The 24541-nt window shown below is 45.2% G+C and overlaps 4 protein-coding genes across 14 annotated transcripts in view; 2 read left to right on the forward strand and 2 right to left on the reverse strand.

Moving 5' to 3' along the window:
• LOC121718793 (uncharacterized threonine-rich GPI-anchored glycoprotein PJ4664.02-like) overlaps positions 1-6974 on the reverse strand; it is a 39906-nt gene extending 32932 nt beyond the window's left edge. For both annotated transcript variants that reach the window (XM_042103975.1, XM_042103973.1), the window contains exons 1-3: positions 6823-6974; positions 3907-3927; positions 228-390 (exon numbers count right to left, since the gene is read on the reverse strand). In XM_042103975.1, coding sequence (XP_041959909.1) covers positions 228-390; positions 3907-3927; positions 6823-6886 — 248 coding nt within the window. In that variant the 5' untranslated portion in view covers positions 6887-6974. The remainder of the gene's footprint in view (positions 1-227; positions 391-3906; positions 3928-6822) is intronic.
• LOC121718788 (NACHT, LRR and PYD domains-containing protein 3-like) overlaps positions 1-24541 on the reverse strand; it is a 1510793-nt gene that overhangs the window by 1393232 nt on the left and 93020 nt on the right. The window lies entirely within an intron of this gene.
• LOC121718988 (classical arabinogalactan protein 9-like) lies at positions 11768-13373 on the forward strand. Its single transcript, XM_042104475.1, has 2 exons — positions 11768-11968; positions 12665-13373. The coding sequence occupies exons 1-2, from the start codon at positions 11805-11807 to the stop codon at positions 13182-13184; spliced, it is 684 nt and encodes a 227-aa protein (XP_041960409.1). The 5' UTR covers positions 11768-11804; the 3' UTR covers positions 13185-13373.
• On the forward strand, positions 15414-17859 carry LOC121718950. Its single transcript, XM_042104408.1, has 2 exons — positions 15414-15624; positions 15710-17859. Exon 2 carries the CDS (start codon positions 16558-16560, stop codon positions 17629-17631), a length of 1074 nt encoding a protein of 357 aa, XP_041960342.1. The 5' UTR covers positions 15414-15624; positions 15710-16557; the 3' UTR covers positions 17632-17859.

A 24541-nucleotide genomic window follows, 5' to 3' on the forward strand; every position in this document is an offset into this window, starting at 1 on the left:
AGTGTGCTATTACCATGCTATGAATGTGCTAAAATCGTGCCTCAATACCTGCTAAAGCAGTGTGCTATTATTAGCATGCTATGAATGTGCTAAAACCCTGTCTCAATACCTGCTAAAGCAGTGTGCTATTAGCATGCTATGAATGTGCTACAACCGTGTTTCAAATACCTACTAAAGCAGTGTGCTATTAGCATGCTATGAATGTGCTAAAACCCTGTCTCAAATACCTGCTAAAGCAGTGTGCTGCCGTCAGGACCGCCTGCGCGCTGATGAGGGATCCTGAGCAGAAGTGGCTTCCTGCTCGGTGAAGACTGACCTGCCAGGGCCAAGCTCCCGTTGTGGCGTTCTGACCGCTGATCAGCCCCGAGTCCCTTGGAGCTTTACCACAGGCTGGGGGAGAAGAGCACCAGAGAGATCAGGGTGGAAAGGGAGGGGAAAAACAACCCCAAAACAACAACAAGAAAAACAAAAAACATCAGACTGGGGGAGGACAGAGGGAAAGAGATGAGGTACCACAGGGAGGGAAACAACAACCCCAAACGACACAAACAACAACAACAACAGACTGGGGGAGGACAGAGGGAAGGAGATGAGGTAACACAGGGAGGGAAACAACAACCCCAAACGACACAAACAACAACAACAACTCAGACTGTGTTCAGGGAGGTATTCCAAGTACCCAAGTAAGTGGTAAGTATTCCGAGTAAGTGGTAAACCTCCTAATAGAAGAACTGTATGGCTTCATTCTCCTAACACAAAAATGCCATAGGGCTCTTGTTGTAGAAGGTTTACCACTTACTCTGAGTTAATATACCCAGGTTTGTAATTAAACCATGTACTTGGAATACCCCCCAGGGGAGGTCTAACACAGACTGGGGGATAAAAGATCAGGTTGCCGTCACACTTTTATATCTAGCAGGGTATTCTGAAAAACAGATATTTCCCCTCCTTCATTTTTAAAATAATTCCGTTCACACCGATGCTAAAAACAGCTGGGGAAGGATGTTGCGAACACGTCGAGCAAATAGGTGGCCAGTGATTACAAACAAATGAGGAAACATCACCACACAATGCAAAAACGCTGTTTAAAATGCTAACATGAAACTGGAGTTTTCCCAAATCTCCACTTTGGCCGAAGTCAGGGATGGATTACTGCACGGGCCTACCGGGCCCAGGCCCAGGGGCCCAAGGGGTCAGGGGCCCTGAAGCCCAAGCCTTTGCATGGAATAATTGCCTCAAAATCAACAAATCAGGATGTAGGCTATGAATCTGATTGAATTTAGTATTGGCCATCCCCAAAATGCACCAGAATAGGGGTCGACCAATTATCGGCCTGGCCGATTATTAGGGCCGATATTTAGCATTTTTATAATAATCGGTATCGGTCATTTTTCCACCGATAAGCCGATATTGAAATGGATAAAGAATGAAACGCGCTACTTTGTCTGTAAAGCGTCTCTCACTCCCTGCATTTGCTACTTTGTGGTCAAGAGCATTGTCCCGCCCACTACACCGTCTGATTTGTTAGTTAGCATGAATGCAGCCAATCAGGATTGAAGACTGAACACAGACAAGGTTTAGGATTCTCACTGAGGCAGACTGGGCTTCAGCTGTAGCCTACGGAGCTATTTTTCGAAGGTAAGGAAGGTAGCCTACATTGCTGAAGTTGCAGTGAATCACAATCATCTACACTGAAGTTACAAAAACACCACTTTGTAAGCTATTGTCTCTTTGATCCGGATCAATAAGTAAAGCACCCACTTCCTTCATTTAGCGAATTCCCGATTGATGCACGTTACTTATGCTGTTTACTAGTTAGCCCACAAACTCGGGTGCTGCGCGTCGGGAGTTCTCTGCCTCCACCTCGTTCGTTAATTGTGAATAACTGGACACCTCGGCGGACATAGTAGGCCTACAGACAAGTCCTAAATTATGCGATAGCGAACGTCAAAAAGTCTAATTGCTCCTTTTTGAAACGGACTGTCAGAAAAGACTACATGCACCCATTGCCAACCGTAATTTAATCCGACCTGAACAAAATCGCGTCCTGAGCTGGCTATTAACGTGCCTTTTAGGCTCTCAAAAGTGTACCTTATAGCCTACACATGGACACAAATTGCATGCTTAAATAGCCTAAGAACTATTTTAAAACTGTTTTGTTAAACTATTCAACCGTAACACTTGCCATCACGCATGCACCTCTTCCTCTCCCTCTCCCTTTCTCGTGCACTCACACACACGATGGCAAAGCATCCTCTTTGTGACAGGTCCCTTAACAAGCACATAGCCCATTGTGCAGGCCTACTCTATGAAAATAATTGCTATCACTCAGCTCTTGGATTAACATGATACACAGGATTTACACTTGCAAAGTGATGCAAGTTGATAGACAATTGTGTATCAAAAGAAGAAAGAAAAGTTTGCATAATTAAATGATTTTGAATTAAATCTTTGCAGCATATAGCCTTTACTATCTACCCCCCTTTTTCACAACTGACATATCGGTTTTACATATCGGTTATCGGCCTCCTGTTTTGGTAATAATTGATATCGGTATCGGCCCTGAAAAAAACATATCGGTCGATCCCTACACCAGAATACAGGAAATCACATCAAAAAAATTACAAATGTTCTGGGGGAGGACACCCAAACCCCCCCTCCTACATATACGACAATAAGTGGGGGCCCTTAATACATCTGGGCCCAGGGGCCCGAAAGTTCATAATCAAAAGTTCAAAACAAGTTTTCAGAAATAATAGTTTTCAGTGATAAAACCTCAGTTTTCATGTAAATGAAAGGCCAAACCGCATGAAAAAATCTGTGTTTTTCCTAAGTGTAAACACGGTCTTAGTCCATTTAACTGTATAGTATAAGTATATACAGGGTGCGATTTGTGTAAAAACCAGAGGGGGGGATGATTTAGAATAAGTTTGTAACCCCCCGCCCCCCCCCCCCCCCCAAAAATGAAAGTACATAGCCTAGTAATGTCATGGCTAATAATAGCCTATATTAATTTTGCCACCTTTGTAACATTTTAGTTTTAGTTTACCGTGGTGTATGACTTTAAACAGCGAGTGTGTTTGGTATGATGATCAGCTCCTCTAATGCAGGGTAGGACTACGTTTTGACAAGGATACAATTCCCCTTGTTCTTGCCCCATCTGAAATGACTTCTCTACTTTTGCTGCCTCCATCCTTTCTGTATTTGTTGTGTAAAAACCTTGTATATGATGGCACTGAAGTCTTAAGTTAGTGAATTGGCTAACAGTGTTAGTTGGTAACCAAATAGCACATTGCGCTACACGCTGCGTAGGCTACGTGCATTCTCTCTCCTGCTGATTTGCGTTCAGTAGCCAAGTGCGTAATATTGCAAAAGTTGAAAAATTAAATGTGTTTATTGTAGCCTACAGAAAATAAATAGCCTACTATCATACTGTCAGTTAATTGGCTACAGTGCAGTGAAGAGTTTGGAGAGTAAAGTTATAAGGCACTATAACTTGAAGTTGTATGAAAATAATTTACGAACCAGAACATAAAGACCATGAAGCTTCTATTTCTTGCAGCTGTTAAAACACCCGCTAGACAGTTTAAATACCCACCAACATTATTTTTTACAGATTATTTCTGAAAGTTATTTGTCTACTAGGCCTAGCCTACTGGCTGATTTATCAAACGAGTGCTTTCTCATTCGTCCTCCGCAAACTACAGGTGTTTCGGTAGAGACCCATTGAATAAGTGATGCCAAGCAATTTCTGTCATTTGTCCAGCTAACTTTTCCATTGAAACTAGACATTTATGATGGATTAATCACTTGACATTCTGAAATGTCCTGCACGATCAAGGCCAAATTAAGTTATCACGCAGCCACTGTGTCAGTAAAAGTAAATAAGAAAACTTTACAACTCACCAGGCAACTGACCAAATGAACCTAAAAGAAGAAAGGGATAAAGAACAGAACTTCAGACAAATCAACTGTCGATTTGTGTTAACTCTCAACCAACCTCAGATCAGACCTGACCTGCCTTCTGTCCACAATCAACCCTCCAACTTCTGACCAATCTAACCCCTGACCTATACAACACTTAATCAATAGGCATTATACAACAGTTAGATCTCTGTGAAATTGTTTATTCATTTCTGATTGGACAAGAGGCATTCCATCACCACTCTGAGTTCTCACAGCTAGTATTCCCTGTGTGTCAGCTGCTGACGTCAATATCACATTTGATAGTTTTTGAGCAGCAGTTGTAAAACTTTACATTTTAGGGCTTTTTTAGCAGCAGTTGTAAAACTTTACATTTTAGGGCTTTTTTAGCAGCAGTTGTAAAACTTTACATTTTATGGTTGTCTAGCGAGGAAACGTAGCAAGGCGATGTACAGAATTAACATGCAACACAAGGAGGTGAGTAGTCAAATTAATGTCAAATAATCTATATAAATGATAACAACAGGAACAACAACAATAATAACAATAATAATAATAACAATATAGTACATATGTAAATATGTATAAAATCCTGAATTTGAATATAGATTGACACGATTAATTGCTTTACAACATTTGACATTTTTCTCCCTCTCTCTCTCTCTGTTACATATTAGGCAACTCTCTTTCACTTTCTCACCCACACATCTCATTAAGTTAATGAATTTACGAAGACTTGAAGATCCAGTACTGCCAGTAAACTCATTAAAACACGCACTAACATACTGACCTAAATATGCAAATGTACGAAGACTGGAAGATCCAGTACTGCCAGTAAACTCATTAAAACACGCACAAACTTACTGACCTAAATATGTGTCCTAAAAAAACTTAATATCTCTGACACACACACCTATACAAACACACACACACACAGTGGTCATGCTGTAATCATGCATCACATTAGTTGTCGCTTTGGATAATTGCATCTTCCAAATTAATTCATAAATTAATTAACAAATTAATAAATGCAAATGTACAAGAACAGATTGAAAAAGCTTGATGGTCTTTTGGGCCACCCTCGACTTCAAGGCAACGCTGCCATACTTTAGCCCTCCCTAACCTAAATCGCCCCTAACCTAACCCTAGTGTCTTCCAGGCAACGCTGCCATAATCTAACCTTTGCTCAACCCTAGTGTCTTCCAGGTAACGCTGCCTTTCCCTAATCCTTGCCCAAACCTAGTGTCTTACAGGGAGCCCTGCCATACCCTAACCCTTACACAACCCCTAGTGTCTTCCAGGCAGCGCTGCCTTAAAGTGGACAGGAAGGTCGCAAAAGACCAAAGATCATTGAAAGATTTAAAGATAGTTATACGCATAGATCATTTATAGAGCAAGCAGATAAATCTACCGTATTTTCCAGACTATAAGTCACACTTATTTTCATAGTTTGGCTGGTCCTGAGACTTATAGTCAGGTGTGACTTATATATCAAAATATATGATTTAACATGTTAATTGTTAATTCCTGCTGACTGACATGAATCGGCTCTTGACTGCCTTCACTCCTTCATCTTCATTAACATTAATCTTTTTGGCCTCTATGTGTCAAGTTACATAGTCTCTGTCAGTTTTTGGTTTTGGATTTTGTGAAAATACATTTCTAAATAAATGTGATAAATAGTCCGGTGCTATAAGGACTTATATAGTTTATTTTCCCTCTTAATGACTGATGCAACTTATAGTCCAGAAAATATGGTACCTGAAACACACCTTCAACACAGACATACACACACACACTCAAACAAGGATGCACAGCAGAGCTAGTGAGTGGGGCTGAGCGGTGCGAATATCCCGCTCCTCGCTCAGGTGGCTGTTTACTCGGCTGCTCAAATTTGCGTCAGGTTGCTCCGCTCAATTTAGCTCCCAGCTTAAAAATCATCCCACTCCAGTGAAATCGCTCCACGCTCGCTCCAATTTAAAAAGGGAAGAAATAATCTACAGCCAAATTGTCACCTTAAACAGAACACTTAAATCCCAAGGAACTAAGAGCAACGGCGATATATTTCACTCGTAGGACATTTATTTTAAAACATAGTGCAACAAAGAACAAGCTTGGCAACGCCAATACACATAAGCCTAAAACTAAAGGGATCAGTGGGATTAATTGCCAAAAGAATACAGGCTTAGCATCCAAGTTTTACTTTAGCCTTCTACTTGATATGAAGCATATTCAAATTGCTCACATTGTTGCATATATTTGGAGTTAGTGGCGTGCTCAGTCCTCTTTGTTCTTTCTTAGGTGCTCTTTGATCCAAGGTTAGAAGTTTTCAAAAAGTATAAAATCTCTCCTTGCACTCTGTAAGATAAAAATGTCTTTACATTTAAGGGCTTTTTTTTTTTCTTTTTCTCATATGCTCACATTTTTACGCGACATGTGTCTTTTTAGATTCCAAAATTAATCTTTACTCACTGGAACAGTGTCACCACATGATTGTTCTTGCTCTACATTGTTAGTATCTAGTTGTTTTGTAGGAATAGTACACTTGTATGACTTATCAGTTTCCTTTCTAAATATATTTAGAGAACTCCATCCCCATCAACGAACTTACTATGGGCAATATCTTTGAAATTGAACAGTCTTGGTTTCATTAGGAAGACATGAATTCTGGGTGGATGTGGGCATGCCTCAGACTCGTGGTGTGAGCGGTATCAGAGCGAAATTGGAGCGGAACAGAGCGGCCGCTCCGGCCTCTAAATTAAAAAGCACTCCGCGCTCCAACAATATTCCATCCGCTCCGCTCCTCGCTTGCGCTCTGATGCACAGACACACACACACACACACCTATGTTATTTATCCTGAACACACAAGCACACACACACTGAGAAGGAAACTTACCTTGAACTAGCAGGGCTGCTATTGTGGTCCATACCAGCCAAACAGCTGAACCAGCGGACACCATTTCTGACTATTTCTGTATCCTTCTCTCTCTCTCTCCTTCTCTCTCTCTTCTGACTTCCTCTATCCTTCTCTCTCTCTCCTGACTATTTCTCTATCCTTCTCTCTCCTGACTACTTCCTTTCCCTTACTCTCTCTCTTTATATATGTCTCTCTCTCTATCCCTCTCTATCCCCAGGTGCTCTTCATAACACATACACCCCTCCCACACGCACACACACACCTCACACAGACACACCTTACACACACACACACTCTCCCAGGTGCTCTTCATAACACATATACCCCTCCCACACGCACACACCTCACACACACACACACTCTCCCAGGTGCTCTTCATAACACACATAACTGTGTCATAACATCACACATGAGCATACCATAACTTACACATACATACAGTACACACACACACACCTCCCACACACAAACACACACACACCACATCTGCATAACTGTGATACCATAAGCAAGTTCATGTAGTGTGATCAGAATCTGTGTATTCAGAATTAAGAATCATTCAATAATGTACATTTGCATTTAGCATTTGAATTTAGCTGACACTGTTATCCATATACATATACGTGACCGTAATGACATCGGTGGATGGTAAGGTGATGGGCGTGTTTGCATTCCTTTCCTTGAAGCATCTCCGTCCACATTCTACAGTGGGGAGAAGTTCACCTTGTCCTAATAAATATTTAATTTCCTTATTGCTAATTATATGCTAAACTATGTAACTATGTAACTGTCACAGCCATGCCAGGTTCCCCAGTCACTCACCTTCAGACTCAACTAATCCCTCAGCCACGCCCATCAATCTGTCCCTCACAGCTCATGTCCCCTGTTCACTTTCCCCTGAGTACTGGATTCCCTTCACCTGTGTTGCTCTGGACTACCAGTCCCTATTTTTACCCCACTTCCCCAGTACTCCGTGTCTGGTCTCATCAGAGAATTACACAAGAACTCTCTGCTCCCGACTTCCCACGTTTATGCCAGTTTTTGCCGGAATCTCCAGTTAAGTTAGATCATTTGTTTGGACTACCTTATTATTTGAACTCTTTAGCAAATCTTCTGTGCTTGGACCTTTTGCCGGATTTCTGTTAACTTTGTGTCTTCTGTGTGATTGCTAAGCCTTGGCCTGCAACTTCCTTGTTTACCTTGTGGTGATCATTAAATCTAAAAACCTGGATCTGAATTCTCTGTCTGAGTCAGTGTGTCCTGACCGTAGCTATCCACCTAGGTTAACAAAACCCATATTTGTTTGTCTGAGATTATATACCAGATACTGGTGCTGATGATGTGATTTTATTCCAAAGTGATCCATTTTTGTGCTTAACCCTTAAAGGTGTAGGTTTTTGAACATTCTAAGTTCCGCAACAATTGAAGGTTCTAAATTTCTATGTTGAATTCAATGAACCCAGATATTCTTTAGAACGTTCATTTCCCAACATTCCCGTCACTCCGGTGTGACGGTACTCCATTTTTGTGCTTGACTGCCCCACTGTAGTAGAATGAATAGGCCTGTTATTAAATAAGGAGCCTCAAATCAAATTATGCAGTTACTGTTTAAGGTAGGACACTACAGGCTAAAGAAAAGATATCCGTCCCATCCGCACACTGTCTAACATGCTCCCCATTTACACACACAAACAACCCCCTCTCTCTCACACACACACACACACCTATACACACATACCTCCACACACAGACACACACCATAACTCACACATGCACAAACACACACACCCCAACACATACACAAATACACCCAGGGCCGGCTTAAAGGAACCATATGTAAGATTGTGCCCAAAACTGGTACTGCAATCACTTTCAAATGACTGTAGAGTGGTATATCCCCTCCCCCCTGACTCGAGGTTGCCAACCCAGATGCCGAAACACTACTGACTTTGTGATTAGTAGATAGGTGGAGGGTGGCGCATCAGGCCAAAACACAACATGACATTACAAAACACTACATCAACATCAGTTGAGGGCTGCAACTTCAATTTTTAAATGACAATATCCTGGCCGGACTACTGTTGTCAGTCATATAAGTATTTGAAATGAACATGGTTTCTTAATGTCTAGTGACATATCAGGGCCATTTTATGATGAATTGAAATACATTTCTTACATACGGTTCCTCTAACAAAGGGGACGGTGTGGGATGTAATGTTTAAAGTGTAGCCCTGAATGTAATGTTTAAAGTGTATCCCCGAATGTAATGCTTAAAGTGTAGCCCTGAATGTAATGTTTAAAGTGTAGCCCCGAATGTAATGTTTAAAGTGTAGCCAGGATTTTGGCTGGGTAGCGCACGGTAGCGCACCACTCTATTTTTTTCAGCTGAGCACACCAAACTGAAAACCGGAAGATGGACTAGTTTGAGGGCTAGCGAGAGTTGCAGTTCGGAGGACTGTTTTGTTACAGTCGTGAATTTTTATTAGTTTGCTGGATAAGTTAACAAAGTTACCAGCAAGAGTCGCAACACATGGAATTAAAAGGAAAGAATAGAAAAGATTTATTTTCAACCAAAGGATATCTACTAAGACCTGAACAAAATCTCTTTCCACTTTAGGAAATTACACAAACTCAGCCAGCTGCTAGCTAGCCAGCCAGCTAGCTAAAATGTTTAAATTATTAAAATTTCCCTCGGGATGACTAAAGTATCTATCTATATATCCATCTATCTATCTATCTATCTATCTATCTGCACACACCTTGGAAACTAGATGGTAATTACGGTAGTTGTGAATAGCTAGCCTCGTGAGACCAACCTGATCTCGCAAGCTTCAGGTTTTCACTCCCAGATCAGTCTGGCAACTTTCCGTTAAAGAAAATTTGGAGCAGTTCACCAAACGAACGGCCAATCAGCGTTGGTTTTGAAGCGGGTGTGTGACGCAACGAACAACATGACGGAATCCACAGATGAGATGAGCATAGCTATCGCGCAAGTTTTATTCCAATTAAAAATTATTCCTGGTTAAGCTGTGAAGCTATGAGTCTCAGCCATGCAGCTGGGAGGAATGAACGACACAGACATCCTCCACGGCTGATTCCATGTGACATGAACCTAAATGACAATTCCCATCAAGTTTTCACCGTAGGACTACACTTCTGAAGAAAGTATATTCCTCCATTATGAACTGGATACAAATAGTAAGTTAAAAAATGTTAACGTTAGTTACGTTACCTAACTTAATTGTATGTTAAAGGGACACCAGGCAACATTTTCGTGTTAATTACTCATCTTTGTAAGTCGGTATATGGTTAAATGACTCATTACAGGGCGAATGAAGACTCTCTCGCCTGCCCCTACTGCCTGTAGGAAGAATATCCCGCTTGCAAGTTCAGTGTATCGTACCCGGCGACCGAAGCAGTTTCAGTTTCCATCCTGCATCCACAGCACAGAGGGAGGCTAACGAAACGCTAGCAATTGTTGCAAACGTGTGTATAATGGCAGAGCCGGCGAAGAAGCAGCGAAAACCCTCGACGGAAGATGCAAAGAAAAGGAAAAGAGCTTCAGACCGAGCGAGGGGGAGTTTCGTAGAGAAAAAGCATCAGGCTTGCCTGGTGTCCCTTTAAACGAAGGCATTAGAAGAACACTTTGTTCATCTAATTGGTTGATTTGGCCCGTCGATAACCATCATAGGTGGTGATAGACAGATGGTTTATCCAATCAGCTAACCAGTATTTCCACCCCTTCCCAAAAGTTCTCCAACGGAAAGTTCCCAGATGGACATGCAGAGCAAATGCGAAGCATCCATCTGGCGGAGTCAGGTTAGGGAATAGCAGCAACCGAAGTCTGAAGTACCATCACAGAGGCTAGCTAGTGGTTTTTACTGCCACACTGTAAGCGCTACATTCAAACCCGAATAAGTTCCCAGAACTCAAAAAAATTAAGGCAATTGATTGCCTTAATTGTTTTAAGTTGACTAACTTAAAAGTCCACATTTTCCAGAACTTAAAAGGTTGGATGAATTGCCACTTGTAGCTTTATTAGCTCAACTCAAATATTTGCAGTTAACCCTATTAGGCAGAAGCGCCCCCTAGTGGACCCGCCGGCGGGCCCATTATGAATATTCAAATTAGCTTGTAATTTATTCCTGCAGTCATCAATATTCATCCAAAACAACCAACTAGTCATTGTTACTAACATTCCAACTATGTGCATATGTATTGTGGATAGCCCTAATGCAATAGTTAACTAGAACGAACTATATTCACCTAGCCTAGCATGTTGCTATTGTTTACACCGGAAGTAGCCTCCCTTTAAAACGGAGCTCTTTAAACATGTTCAAGATGTAAGTTAAGTTCAAATAAACTCAAAATAAAATTATTTACATTCAACATATCTTAATAATTGGCTTCAGCTGCATGGATATGTCCAAAAAGGTTGTTTATTTGCTTGCTCACGTTACAGTGAAGAACAGTAACATTTACCCTATATAAATGCAACAAGATCTTCTCTAACTCTTCCCGACCGCCAAATTCAAGTTTACATACAATGTTATACATGAATCAAAAGCTAAAGATGTCCTCTTTATAATTCCAGAGTTGTTATTTGCTGTAAACTAACTAGTTTTGATAAATGACGGTCTCTTTCACCTATGGTGAGAACGCTTGTCTTGTTTACATTCAAACGTGGTCTCTAATATTACTTCCTACTTCGCGTCAGGCTTCCCAGAAGTGATTGAGGTCTTTCTTAACGAATAGTATGCCTTCTTACAAAAACATAGATGTGTCATTTACCCTGATTGGTCTAACCATGCCTTTCCAAGGATAGTGCGTCATGACAAGGACCCACGTGTAGTGCTTATGCGCATGTTGATTACGCAGAGGTGAGACACGGCGCCGGTCAAGTCATCGGCTTTGATGAGCGATATCTTTGCTTCTGACTATAATATTGCTATTTTTGCATCATGGCAAGACCACGAAGCATGACTTTGGAGGAGATTCACGCCTTCCTTGATGTGGAGTCGGACTTCAACTTCGAGGAGATTGGTGATAGTGGTTCAGAGTCTGGCAGCGTGGACTCCGAGGTAGAGGATGCATTCGCGGAGGGCATGGATGTCCTCCTTGACTTGTAAGTGATCTTGTGTCTATTCACGTAATGTAGTTGAAGTAATGCAAATGTATATATATAAGGATGTGTGCCTTTGCATAGCTGAACTTTATGGTGCATGTCACGTACGAGCGAATGAGATACTAAAAGTCTCACGAATGTTAGCCTTTGCATTTAGCTGAACGCAGTGCATGTTATGTAGGAGAGAGAGAGAAAGAGTGAGATACTTTGGCAGCCTGTTCGTCATAAATATGTCTATGTCTTGCACAGTGTAGGAAAGGGTAAGGCATACTATTATAATGTATTGGCAAGTAAAATGGAGTAATTTATCATAGAAATTAGAGATGCATACAGTACCAGTGTTGCGAGCTAGTAGCCACCCTGCCTAAAAGTTCTGCACGCTCACACGTGGTCAGTGCTACTGCTGCCCACCCTAAAGTTGCTACTTTATCATCACTATTAACCTGTTAATAGCATGCCATGCAGGTGTGCCTTATAATACTACATGGTGACCATTTAAATAGGCAAACTTTTACATGTGGCTCATTGTTCTTATACTATATGACTCCATCAAACATGCACTTGTTATGTTGGTATAGTGATCAATTTTTTGTGAGTGATACATTTATTAGCTTGCACAAAATATAATTAATTACTCAGTGGAACATATAGCCATTTCTCATTTTAATATATTGTCCCATCTTTTTGTTCATGCAGTGCTGAACCATCTGCCCCTCTGCCTCGCTCCCTCACCTCCAGTGACCCTTTGGAAGGGACCTCAGCTACAGCCCCACCTGTCAGGCCTCCAGCGTCTCCCCCCATCGCCACTCCTGGTACCTCTGCCACTGGTCCCTCAGCCAGCACTAGTGCACCTCAGCATCGTGCAAGAGGCCCAGCTCCAGCCCCAGCCTCAACTCCATGCCCTCCTGCAGCAAGGTGTAGTGCCAGGTGTGGCAAGCGCCCAGCCCCAGCCTCAACTCCATGCCCTCCTACAGCGAAGCGTGGTGCCAGGCATGGCAAGCGCCCAGCTCAAGCCCCAGTGGAGAGTGACCCCCCAGTGGACATGTGGCATGATGCAGACTGGGAAGATGTGGAGCCTCCTCCTTTCAAGTTCTGTCCCAAGAGGACCCCAGACCCCCTGTTTTCTAACACTTCTACATTTCCCCTAAAAGACATGAGCTTAGTTTCAATACAGTATTTGGCATTTGGAGAGGTAAGGATCCTCCTTATTGGTTAACTTGAAATAAGTGTAAATATTAGCCTGAAATGAAGTGAAATTTATATTTACAAGGTCAAAACACAAAAATACCACACACACAACCTGCTATATGGGGAAAATCTTGTTTTTGTATTTTGGAGAGCTTGGAGAGGTTATGGACACTTGGAAACGCCTATATGCACCTATTAGAAATTGCTGTGTAGAACCTATGTAATTTTATGCATCTGCTTAACATTTTGGAGTTTGCTTCCTAAGAACATGTAGATACAGGAAATGTAGTGTATGACCTGCTGTTCTAACACACCATCCATGGACACACTGACAACTACAAAAATAATAGGCGTTTTTTACTTTTTTGACATTTTCCTCTGTATATGATGTTCTAAAATGTAGACTTAATGAAGGAAATAAAGGCCTGGAGGTGAATTAATGTCTTGGCCCATTTGTTGTCTTCAATTTAAGCCCTTAATATCCAATGTGCTGCATGTAAAACATTAGATAAAGAATCTTAAAGTCTTCAAGTACAAATCGTTCCAAATGAAGCTGGAATTCCTATCTGCGTAAAGGGGTTAATATGACTTACAATGTTCAGTTTAGGCAACTCAATTATTTCCAGTTAATATGACTTACAATGTTCAGTTTAGGCAACTCAATTATTTTTAGTTAATATGACTTACAAGTTTCCAGTTTTCAAATCAACTGGAATAAGTTCACCGAAGTCAAAAAAATAAGGCAATCGATTGCCTTAATTGTTTTAAGTTGACTTACTTAAAAGTCTACATTTTCCAGAACTTAAAAGGTTGGATGATTTGCCACTTGTACCTTTTGATAAGAGTTAAATTAAAGTGCTCATTAAGCTCAACTAAAATATTTACAGTTAATATGACTTACCAGTTTCCAGTTTTCAATCAACTGGAATAAGTTCATAGAACTTAAAGAAAATAAGTTCACAACCACACAATTTTCATGTTGACTAAACACAATGTTTATTAGTTTGTGTTAACTTATATCCTAGTCAAGTCAGTGAACATCTGCTATTGAACAGGATTTTCTTGCCTGCTCCCTTTTCACACTGCAATGTTAAAATTATATAGAAAAATAAATAATAAACAATGGTCGAACATTTGTGTTAGGTCTAGTCGCTGATTAGGTTAGTATTGGCGTTAACGTAACGTGTATATCTGGTAAATTACCCCACTAATAATGCCTGGAATGTTACCACACTTCTTCAGTAGAACACCTGGGGTCCGTAAGTCATCATACACCGAGGCATTGGAAAGTTCGTAAGTATATCAGATTTTATTAAAAATAGCACTTCCCTGATAGTTTCTTCTCTCTGCTACTGCTAGCTACCACTGCGCAGACACCACTTCCTTGTTTCAGAAAAAGTGAGTAAAAGCAGTGCACAACGGTAGCTAGCAGCAGAAGATCAGAAACTAGTAGGTAAGTGCTATTTTTAACAAAATGTGGTGTACTTACAAACTTTCCAATGCCTCGGTTCACAAGTACAAACCCTATGTGTACTACTTAAGAAGTGTGGTAACATTACAGGAATTATAAGCAGTGTTGTGCGTGAACGAGTCCAAAAGCATTTAATTCATGTGCTGTGTTTTTGCATGAGGTTTATTTTGGGTGTTGGTATTGGGCATTTAATTCATGTGCTATGTTTTTGCATGAGGTTTATTTTGGGTGTTGGTATTGGGCATTTAATTGTTTGAGCACCCACCGACAGAACCATAAATCAGCACCTATGCTCACACACACACACACATAAGCACAAACAAGCATATTCACAAAGACACACATACTGTATACATACACAACCTACATACACACACACACACACACACACACACACACACACACATACATACACACAGCAAGAGAAAAGAAGCAAAGGCATATGTCGTATGATGACTGGGGCATAGCGATGTTTTATGTTATGTGTGGGTAAATTGGTGGAGGGAAATATGTGTGTAATCCAGTGTAATCTGTAAGGTAATTAATTATGTGTGATTGCTGGCTGGCTGTGTGGACTGCGTTGGAACTCCTTGAATGGACAAATCGCACACAGCTTGTTAATTGAAAGATTGGGACGGTGGCGGGAACAATCCTTTTTATACGGGACGTCCCTGACCGGGAGGGGACTCGTTTTCCCAGGGGGCTCGAGAGGAGTGGCGTCATCACGCTGCGACAGAGAGGAGCAACGAAATGACAACAATCCTTCAGCAGCCGATCGGTGCGGGAGAAGAGCATGTTTACATGCCGACTTAAGGGAAGTGCTTTCTCCTGCTTCTGTATGCCTGTGTGAATGGGCCATCAAGGGGTATTTCGGTGTGTGAGAATGTGTTTTGTCTCCTGGAGGCACAGATCTGAAAGCAGTAGCCGACGCAAACCCGGAAGTGGCATCGTAGAGGGAGAGGGAGTGCAACGCGAGTGATCGCCTACTTAGAGGAAAGTAATTTATACCATTGTCTAAGCTGGAGTGAGTGGGCTGACTTGCGGTTGTATGTGTGGACTGAGTTTCTCCCTTTCTCCGGCAGCGTATGGGTGTGCAGTGGAGCGGTAGGCAACTGGAACGCAGGCTACCGAGAGCCAGTGGATCGCCGTCGCCCCGCCCCCTGAAGACTGGACTGTGCTAAGGACACTGGTTGGTGGGGCTGCGGTTGGTGTTATTGACTGTGCTGGTTTTGACTTTTTATTTTGGTCGGCGTGGGGGACTGCCGCCGACCAAATTTGATTAACTCTTCCCTCTATCTGGTCAGACAGTAGGCCTACACCCGCTCAGAGGGGTGGGCTAGGACCTCGCAAGCACCTCTTATTAATGTACGGGTTTTGTTGGGTGGGGCTGTAAGCTTAGTAGTTAGGAGGCATGTATGTGCAGGACGGGAAAGGGAGACTATTTAAAAGTGTGGCATGGTGTGGAACTGTTGTGCTGATTCTCCCATTTTCACCTGTGTGAATATCCTTGTAGTGACTGTATGTGTGGCAGGGTCCTGGGATTTGGTATCCCCTGAGTGGTGTTACAGCACTTATTTTTCTTTTGTTTTCATTTGAGTTGTGGTTTTCTATGTGGATGTATAGTGTGAACATTTCTGACTGCATTTTATGTGTGGCTCCTAAATTACTAGTGGGGGGCTGGTAATGCTAATCTCTTCGTTCAGAGGTACGCCTGATGTACATGTGGGCGGGCGGGATTTATGTTGGTGTATTGCTGAGGTGCTGCTCATTTTGCTGAATGTGTGTGGCTGCTGACCCTTGTAATAAAATTTGTAGCTGTGATCTGACTCAGTCTGGTGTTGTGTGTCTCAGAGGGGATTGCACCTGTGTTTAGATAGACGACACCACATTTTGGCGTAGTTCGGCAGATCCCCTCTCAAGACACAGCACCATGTCTGACGAAGAAGCCGGGGGTGCGGCAGCAGCCAATAGCATGATGGTTCCTTGGTTTTTGGGTGGGCCCTGGGTGCCCAAGTATGGGGGAAAGGGTAGTCAGTTACCTTTTTCTGAGTGGCGGAGTCAAATGGAGGTATATCTGCGGGCCCAGACATTAACAGCCGCACAGAGAGTCGACTTTGTAATGAGTGCTTTGCAGGGGGAGGCCAAGAGGGAAATGTTGCTACTCATAAGTACAGACAGGGAGACTGATGCTCAAATTTTCATGGCCCTTGAGAAATTATATGGGGAGAATGTGAGTATTAGTCAGCTCAGATCTCACTTTTTCAAGTGTCAGCAGCAAACCGGGGAAGGGGTGGGGCCTTTTATCTTACGCCTCCGTGAGTCCCATTCCAGATGGCGCAGCAAGGAGGCAGCGACTGGGTCAGACGACGAGATGTTGAGGAGCCAGCTGGTACTGGGGCTGCTGCCAGGGCCTGTACAGACTGAACTACAGCGCCGGGTGCGACGAGAGATGGCCCTTACTTTCGAGGGGGCCTGTGGTGAGGCTAAAGCCATGGAGAAGGAGACCGAACGAGCCGCCATAGAGAGCATTGACACCAGGCGGACATACAACACCCCCCCTCAGCCCAACCTCCCCAGCACCTCAAACCCACTACATGATTGGAGCAAGATGAAGGAGGCGTTGCGAGCTGAGCTAGCGGAAGAGCTACGAGCCCAGGTAACCGATCTAAAGACCTCACTGCTGGCAGAGATGAGATCGCACCGAGCTACCCAGCGACAGCCAGACCAACCATTGGGTGGAGAGCAGGGGGCCAATCGCATTCAGCGGCGTGCAAGACAACCTCAATGGGATGACCAGGGCCGTCCGATCTGTCTGCGGTGTGGAAAGGCGGGGCACATGCAGCGTGATTGTCAGCCTATGGAGATGACCAACACACGAAGGGTGGCTGATGAAGGAGGACCGGTAACGGTGCCCATGCGTGCAGCCCTGGTGGGGGAAAGCCCGGAGGTCGAAGTCCTCGTTCAAGGAAGACGGGTCCCCTGCATTCTGGATACAGGGTCGTAGGTGACCCTGTTCAGCCAGGGCCTGTTTCAGAGCCACCTACAAGACACAGAACTGAAAGAGGTAAGCGACATCCCCTGGCTTATATTAAAGGCAGCTAATGGGCTGGCCCTGCCCTATGTTGGCTATGCAGTGCTTGATTTCGAAGTGTGTGGTGTGACTGTGCCGGGTAAGGGGGTGGTTGTGGTGGAAGATAAATATCTGCCCCCAGCCTATGGAATATTGGGCATGAACGTTATCCAATATTGTTGGGAGGGCCTACGGCAGCGGGGGGGGCACCATTTCACGCTTTTTAAGTCTACCCTCCCCAGGGCAGCTGTGGTGGCCTGGGACCGGGCGTTTGCTGCCTGCCGAAGGATTGAAGCAGCTGAACACCGGGGACCCAGCCTCGGGGTGGCCCGGTTGCGCACAACCAACCCAATCCAGCTGGCGCCACAGACTGAGACAGCAGTGTGGGCCCATGTCCCTGGGGCCGTTAAAACCAGTCAGGAGGATGTCCTACTCGAAGATTGCTACCAGGGCGGGCAAGAGTGGTGTGTGGGCCGTGCGGTGGCCCGACTGCAAGATGGCAAAGTACTGCTGAGGGTGTGTAACCCGCATCCCTACCCAGTGGTGCTTCCCCCTCGACGACCCTTAGCACGTGTCCTACGCCTGGAAAGGGATGATGTCCAAGCGCCGAATCAGTTGGTTCTCCGGCGAGAGACTGGGGCAGTGGTGGAGGTGGATGTAAGGCCAGTGAGTGGTTCCCTTCCTACCTGTTTGGCTACTCTGCTTCAGGGGGCCGATGGGCTGACGCCTCCCCAGTCCGGCCAGCTTCGGGGTGTGCTCGAGCATTGGCAGAAGGTGTTTGCCCAAAGTGAGGAGGACCACGGCCGTACTGAGGCTGTCTATCACACCATCCCCACAGGAGACGCTGCTCCGATTCGCCAGCGCTACCGACCAGTGCCACCCAACCTCTACAACGAGCTGAGGACGCTACTGCGTGATATGTTAGAGGGAGGGGTTATTCGTGAAAGCGCCAGTCCGTGGGCAAGTCCAGTAGTCTTGGTGAAAAAGAAGGACCAGTCATGGAGGTTCTGTGTTGACTACCGGAAGTTAAATGCGGTCACACATAAAGACGCCTATCCTCTCCCCAGGGTGGAGGAGTCCCTGACCAGCTTGAAGAAGGCTGAATGGTACTCCACTCTTGACCTTGCCAGTGGGTACTGGCAGGTGGAGGTCCTGCCTGCTGACAAAGAGAAAACAGCCTTTGCGACTCCACTCGGTCTGTATGAGTTTGAGAGAATGCCTTTTGGTTTATGTAATGCACCAGCGACCTTCCAGCGATTGATGCAGCGTTGTCTTGGGGGGCAAGTGCATGAGTTTTTGTTGATTTATTTAGACGACATAATTCTATACTCACCAGACTTCTCTTCTCATGTAGGCCATCTGGAGCAGGTCTTCGCCAAGTTGCACGAGCACGGCTTAAAACTACAACCTGCCAAATGCCGGCTGTTCCAGCGTTCAGTACAGTACCTCGGCCATGTGGTGACCCCAGGGGGGGTGGCCACCGACCCGGAGAAAACGGAAGCAGTGCGGAAGTGGCCCACACCCACAAACATCCGGGAGGTTCGCTCATTCCTTGGATTCGTCGGTTACTACCGCCGGTTCATTCCGGCGTTTGCGCGGAGGGCTGGGCCGCTGCATGCGCTGCTGAGGGGAACCGGAGGGGGTAAGACGCGATCTATCGACTGGAGTCCGGAGTGTGAAAAGGCCTTCCAGGACCTTAAAGAGTCATTACTGAGGGCCCCTGTCCTGGCTTATGCGGACTTTTCTCTTCCGTTTCGCCTCTATACCGATGCCAGCTTGCACGGACTGGGGGCGGTGTTGGCTCAGGTCCAGGAGGGCCGTGAGCGTGTGATTGCCTATGCCAGCCGTGGACTCCATGATGCTGAGAGAAACGATCAGAACTACAGCGCTTTTAAGCTGGAACTCTTGGCATTAAAGTGGTCAGTAACTGATAAATTTAGAGACTATTTGTGGGGCTCGACTTTCCAAGTTTTCACTGACCACAGGCCTCTGCTCCACTTGCAGACAGCTAAGCTGGGAGCGGTGGAGCAGAGGTGGCAGGCTCAGCTGGCAAATTACAACTTCACTCTGCGGCACAAGCCAGGGGCTGATCATCGGAACGCGGATGCACTGTCCAGGCTCCCAGAGACTACGGCAGCGAGACTCGTTGAGGCACTGGAGCCAGGACGGGGGGACTCCGAACGGGACTCGTGGGTGGAGCGCCAGGGTCGGGACCCGGAGCTAGCCAAGATTCGACAGTGGCGGCAGCAGGGAAGTAGACCAACCGTACGAGAGCGGCAGGCCCTCGAGCCCACTGGGAGGCAGCTGCTGGGAGAATGGGAGAGGCTGGAGGTGCAAGAGGGTGTGCTGGTGCGGCGACACCCCTCAACCACTGGGCGTGACAAGGTGGCAATCGTGGCCCCAGCGGCTGAAAGGAGATCGTTGTGGGGCCAGTATCACCTCGCTCTGGGCCATGCTAAGGGCTTCCGGCTCCTGACAGCGCTGCGGGAGCGCCTTTTTTGGATCGGGATGACCAAGGACAGCCACAGGTGGGCGCAAGAGTGTCATCAGTGTGTCCTCGGCCGAGCGGACGCTGGCCCAAGGGCTCCCTTGTGTTCCATTGAGAGTGGCTACCCCTGGGAGACCCTTGCCCTGGACTATCTATCCCTTCGGCGCCCTGGGGATAGCCATCCGTATATACTGGTGATGGTTGATCTCTTCTCCAGATTTGCTTTTGCTGTGCCCACAACCGACCAGACGGCGGCTACCACTGCACGGGTGCTCTGGAGGACTGTTTTGCAGCCCTTTGGATGTCCGGAACGCATTCTGACTGACCGGGGCCCATCGTTTGAAGCGGACTTAATCCAGCAAATGTGTGCGCTGTACGGGTGCCGGAAGGTGAGGACGACGCCTTATCATCCGCAGGGTAACGGCGCTTGCGAGCGGATGAACCAGACGATCATTAGGTTGTTGAACACTTTGCACCCAAGAGAACACTCTCGATGGACGGAACATCTTCCAGGGCTTGTGCATGCATACAACAACACACCACACAGTGTGACCGGTCTGGCTCCCTTCTTTGTGGTGTTCGGGCGTCATGCTCGCCTTCCAGTGGACCTAGCAGCAGGGTTGGTCAGGCCGGAGCAGCGAGCCACCCCGCAGGACTGGGTCCAACAGCACCATGACCGCCTCCTGGACGCGTACCAGCTGGTGAAAGAGCGAACGCAGCAGCGGCAACAGCAGGATCAAGGCCGGCTTAATCGGGGCCGACGGGCACCACCCCTGTTGCCTGGAGAGAGAGTCTTGGTGCGGGATTTCCGTCGGAGGGCACGAGGCAAGTTGGGCTATCACTGGGATCCCCATCCATATGTGGTCCAGAGCCAACCCAGGAAGGATCGTCCGGTCTATGTGATCTGTCTGGAGGGACAAGACGGGCCCTTACGCACCATCCACCAGAATAACCTGTGTGTTCAACCCAGCAGCTGGCCACATGGGGCTCAGGGGGGCATAGGTGAGTTGGCAGGGGGTCAGACTGCAGTGCAGAGCGAACCCGGGGGAGAAACGGAGAGGGGGTGGTGGCCAGTTGGTTGCCCGGTTGGACCAGGTTCCCAGGAGGTAGATAATCCAGGTGGGACTGGGGAAGTTGGGGGAATGTCACCGGAGGTAAGGGGGGGGGGGGGCCGGGTGGTGGGGCTGCAGCAGCCGGACTCGAGCCACGGCGGTCTCAGCGAGCTAATTTGGGGTGTCCCCCGGCTAGGTACGGGGATTAGTGGTCGGGACGACCACTGACAAAGTGGGGGGGAATGTCGTATGATGACTGGGGCATAGCGATGTTTTATGTTATGTGTGGGTAAATTGGTGGAGGGAAATATGTGTGTAATCCAGTGTAATCTGTAAGGTAATTAATTATGTGTGATTGCTGGCTGGCTGTGTGGACTGCGTTGGAACTCCTTGAATGGACAAATCGCACACAGCTTGTTAATTGAAAGATTGGGACGGTGGCGGGAACAATCCTTTTTATACGGGACGTCCCTGACCGGGAGGGGACTCGTTTTCCCAGGGGGCTCGAGAGGAGTGGCGTCATCACGCTGCGACAGAGAGGAGCAACGAAATGACAACAATCCTTCAGCAGCCGATCGGTGCGGGAGAAGAGCATGTTTACATGCCGACTTAAGGGAAGTGCTTTCTCCTGCTTCTGTATGCCTGTGTGAATGGGCCATCAAGGGGTATTTCGGTGTGTGAGAATGTGTTTTGTCTCCTGGAGGCACAGATCTGAAAGCAGTAGCCGACGCAAACCCGGAAGTGGCATCGTAGAGGGAGAGGGAGTGCAACGCGAGTGATCGCCTACTTAGAGGAAAGTAATTTATACCATTGTCTAAGCTGGAGTGAGTGGGCTGACTTGCGGTTGTATGTGTGGACTGAGTTTCTCCCTTTCTCCGGCAGCGTATGGGTGTGCAGTGGAGCGGTAGGCAACTGGAACGCAGGCTACCGAGAGCCAGTGGATCGCCGTCGCCCCGCCCCCTGAAGACTGGACTGTGCTAAGGACACTGGTTGGTGGGGCTGCGGTTGGTGTTATTGACTGTGCTGGTTTTGACTTTTTATTTTGGTCGGCGTGGGGGACTGCCGCCGACCAAATTTGATTAACTCTTCCCTCTATCTGGTCAGACAGTAGGCCTACACCCGCTCAGAGGGGTGGGCTAGGACCTCGCAAGCACCTCTTATTAATGTACGGGTTTTGTTGGGTGGGGCTGTAAGCTTAGTAGTTAGGAGGCATGTATGTGCAGGACGGGAAAGGGAGACTATTTAAAAGTGTGGCATGGTGTGGAACTGTTGTGCTGATTCTCCCATTTTCACCTGTGTGAATATCCTTGTAGTGACTGTATGTGTGGCAGGGTCCTGGGATTTGGTATCCCCTGAGTGGTGTTACAGCACTTATTTTTCTTTTGTTTTCATTTGAGTTGTGGTTTTCTATGTGGATGTATAGTGTGAACATTTCTGACTGCATTTTATGTGTGGCTCCTAAATTACTAGTGGGGGGCTGGTAATGCTAATCTCTTCGTTCAGAGGTACGCCTGATGTACATGTGGGCGGGCGGGATTTATGTTGGTGTATTGCTGAGGTGCTGCTCATTTTGCTGAATGTGTGTGGCTGCTGACCCTTGTAATAAAATTTGTAGCTGTGATCTGACTCAGTCTGGTGTTGTGTGTCTCAGAGGGGATTGCACCTGTGTTTAGATAGACGGCACGACACATATTTGGTATTGTATTGGAACAGTACACACACACACACACATAAGCACAAACAAGCACATTCACACACACACACACATATATATATATATATATATATATATATATATATATATATATATATATATATATATATATATATATATATATATATATATACATACACGCCCCACATACACACACACACACACTGTAATTTTAAAAAGATAAGAATATCACTCCAATCCTTCACAGAGCTTTCAATGAGCCACATTATAATCAATAGGCCAAAACCACCTGTGTGTTTTTTACCATATCTGTGCCTGAGGTTCCCAATTCAAGTTGTGCAAGTGAATCGTAAGGCTATATATCTTGAAGTTCCTGAGAGTGACACAGCTGATATACAGTAGTAAATAACTTCATCAGAAAACTATAAACTCAACTATGCTGCTGAGGAGGAAATAGAATTGTTAATGAGATGAGGAGAACTTCTCCCCACTGTGGAATGTCTAATGATAATACTCATTATACTGTGATAATACTAACTAGACTGCATTTCCGGCGGGAACTGCGAAAGTGTGCTTGCCCTGGTCCGGTCAGCAACGTGAGCAGACAGTGGCATACGCTATGCTGAACCTGGCTTGATCCAGGCATTGTAACAGTGCCTTTCAGTGTTGGAGCAGTGGCAATATCTCAAAAGCTCTAGGAGAGGGCTATTCAACTATTGGCTTGCGGGTTGAATGTGATTCGTTGGATTTTACCTTTGGCCTGCCTTCGAATTTAGCTTCTATGACTGAGATCAAATCAATAAAATAAAATGACAGCAGTGATTGGCTGCAAAAATAAATAATGTCACGCGTCTTGCGCCTCTCAAACTGGGCTATCAGGTAACCTACAGAGGAATTGAAATTATGAAATATGACCAAGGCATTAAAAAGCTGCTTGTTTGTCAGGATACTTTTTCACTGATTTATTTTAAAAAAATATGAGCTATGAGTGTGAATGTTATATATTCCATCCCACAAATTATGTTTTACTGGTTTATTTGACAAATAATCTATATGGATTTGCTCTATAAAGACCTTATGTCTGTTTGGGATTGTTTTGTGAGCCTGGGGTTGTTTTGAGAGCCTATTGATGTAGCCTCTCTCAGAATAAAGGAATACTTCATATTACTCTAAACCACCGTCTGTAAATCAACTGTATACTACTGTCTACATTGCACTATATTTCTTGACCTGTCTCTGTATGTTTCATCACCTTTCTATACTTTGCCTCACATTGCAACACAGCTCAGATCTTTGGTTGCTATGAAGGCCAGTCATTCTAAATGGATGGTTGCTATGGCCAAAGGCCAGTTCTATCTCTGCCGTTGTCAAGCGGGCATATCGTAGAATTCTGATTAACCTTATATTATTTAAAACATCTCTATTTTACTTAGCCCACTTCCATACAGTGGGTCCCATTAAGAAGTGGCCACTTCATTCGCGCTTACTGTGATTCACACAGCAGCATTATTAAATTAATCTGTCACCATATGCCTATGCTTACGTTTGCAAAGAAAACATTTTAATTTGATTCACATGAAACGTTACATTTCATGTACATGTTGACAATGAGTAGGCTAGTTTTTGGTT

This window comes from Alosa sapidissima, chromosome 9 (genome assembly GCF_018492685.1).
Source record: "Alosa sapidissima isolate fAloSap1 chromosome 9, fAloSap1.pri, whole genome shotgun sequence".
Lineage (NCBI taxonomy): Eukaryota > Metazoa > Chordata > Actinopteri > Clupeiformes > Clupeidae > Alosa > Alosa sapidissima.

What these genes read in the sequence shown, in the direction of transcription:
- LOC121718988 (XM_042104475.1), top strand. Translation starts at nt 11,805, where the DNA reads ATGGCAAGACCACGAAGCATGACTTTGGAGGAGATTCACGCCTTCCTT. An exon ending in ATGGATGTCCTCCTTGACTT is followed by an intron (nt 11,969 to 12,664) that starts GTAAGTGATCTT and finishes TTGTTCATGCAG; the next exon opens with TGCTGAACCATCTGCCCCTC.
- LOC121718950 (XM_042104408.1), top strand. Translation starts at nt 16,558, where the DNA reads ATGTCTGACGAAGAAGCCGGGGGTGCGGCAGCAGCCAATAGCATGATG.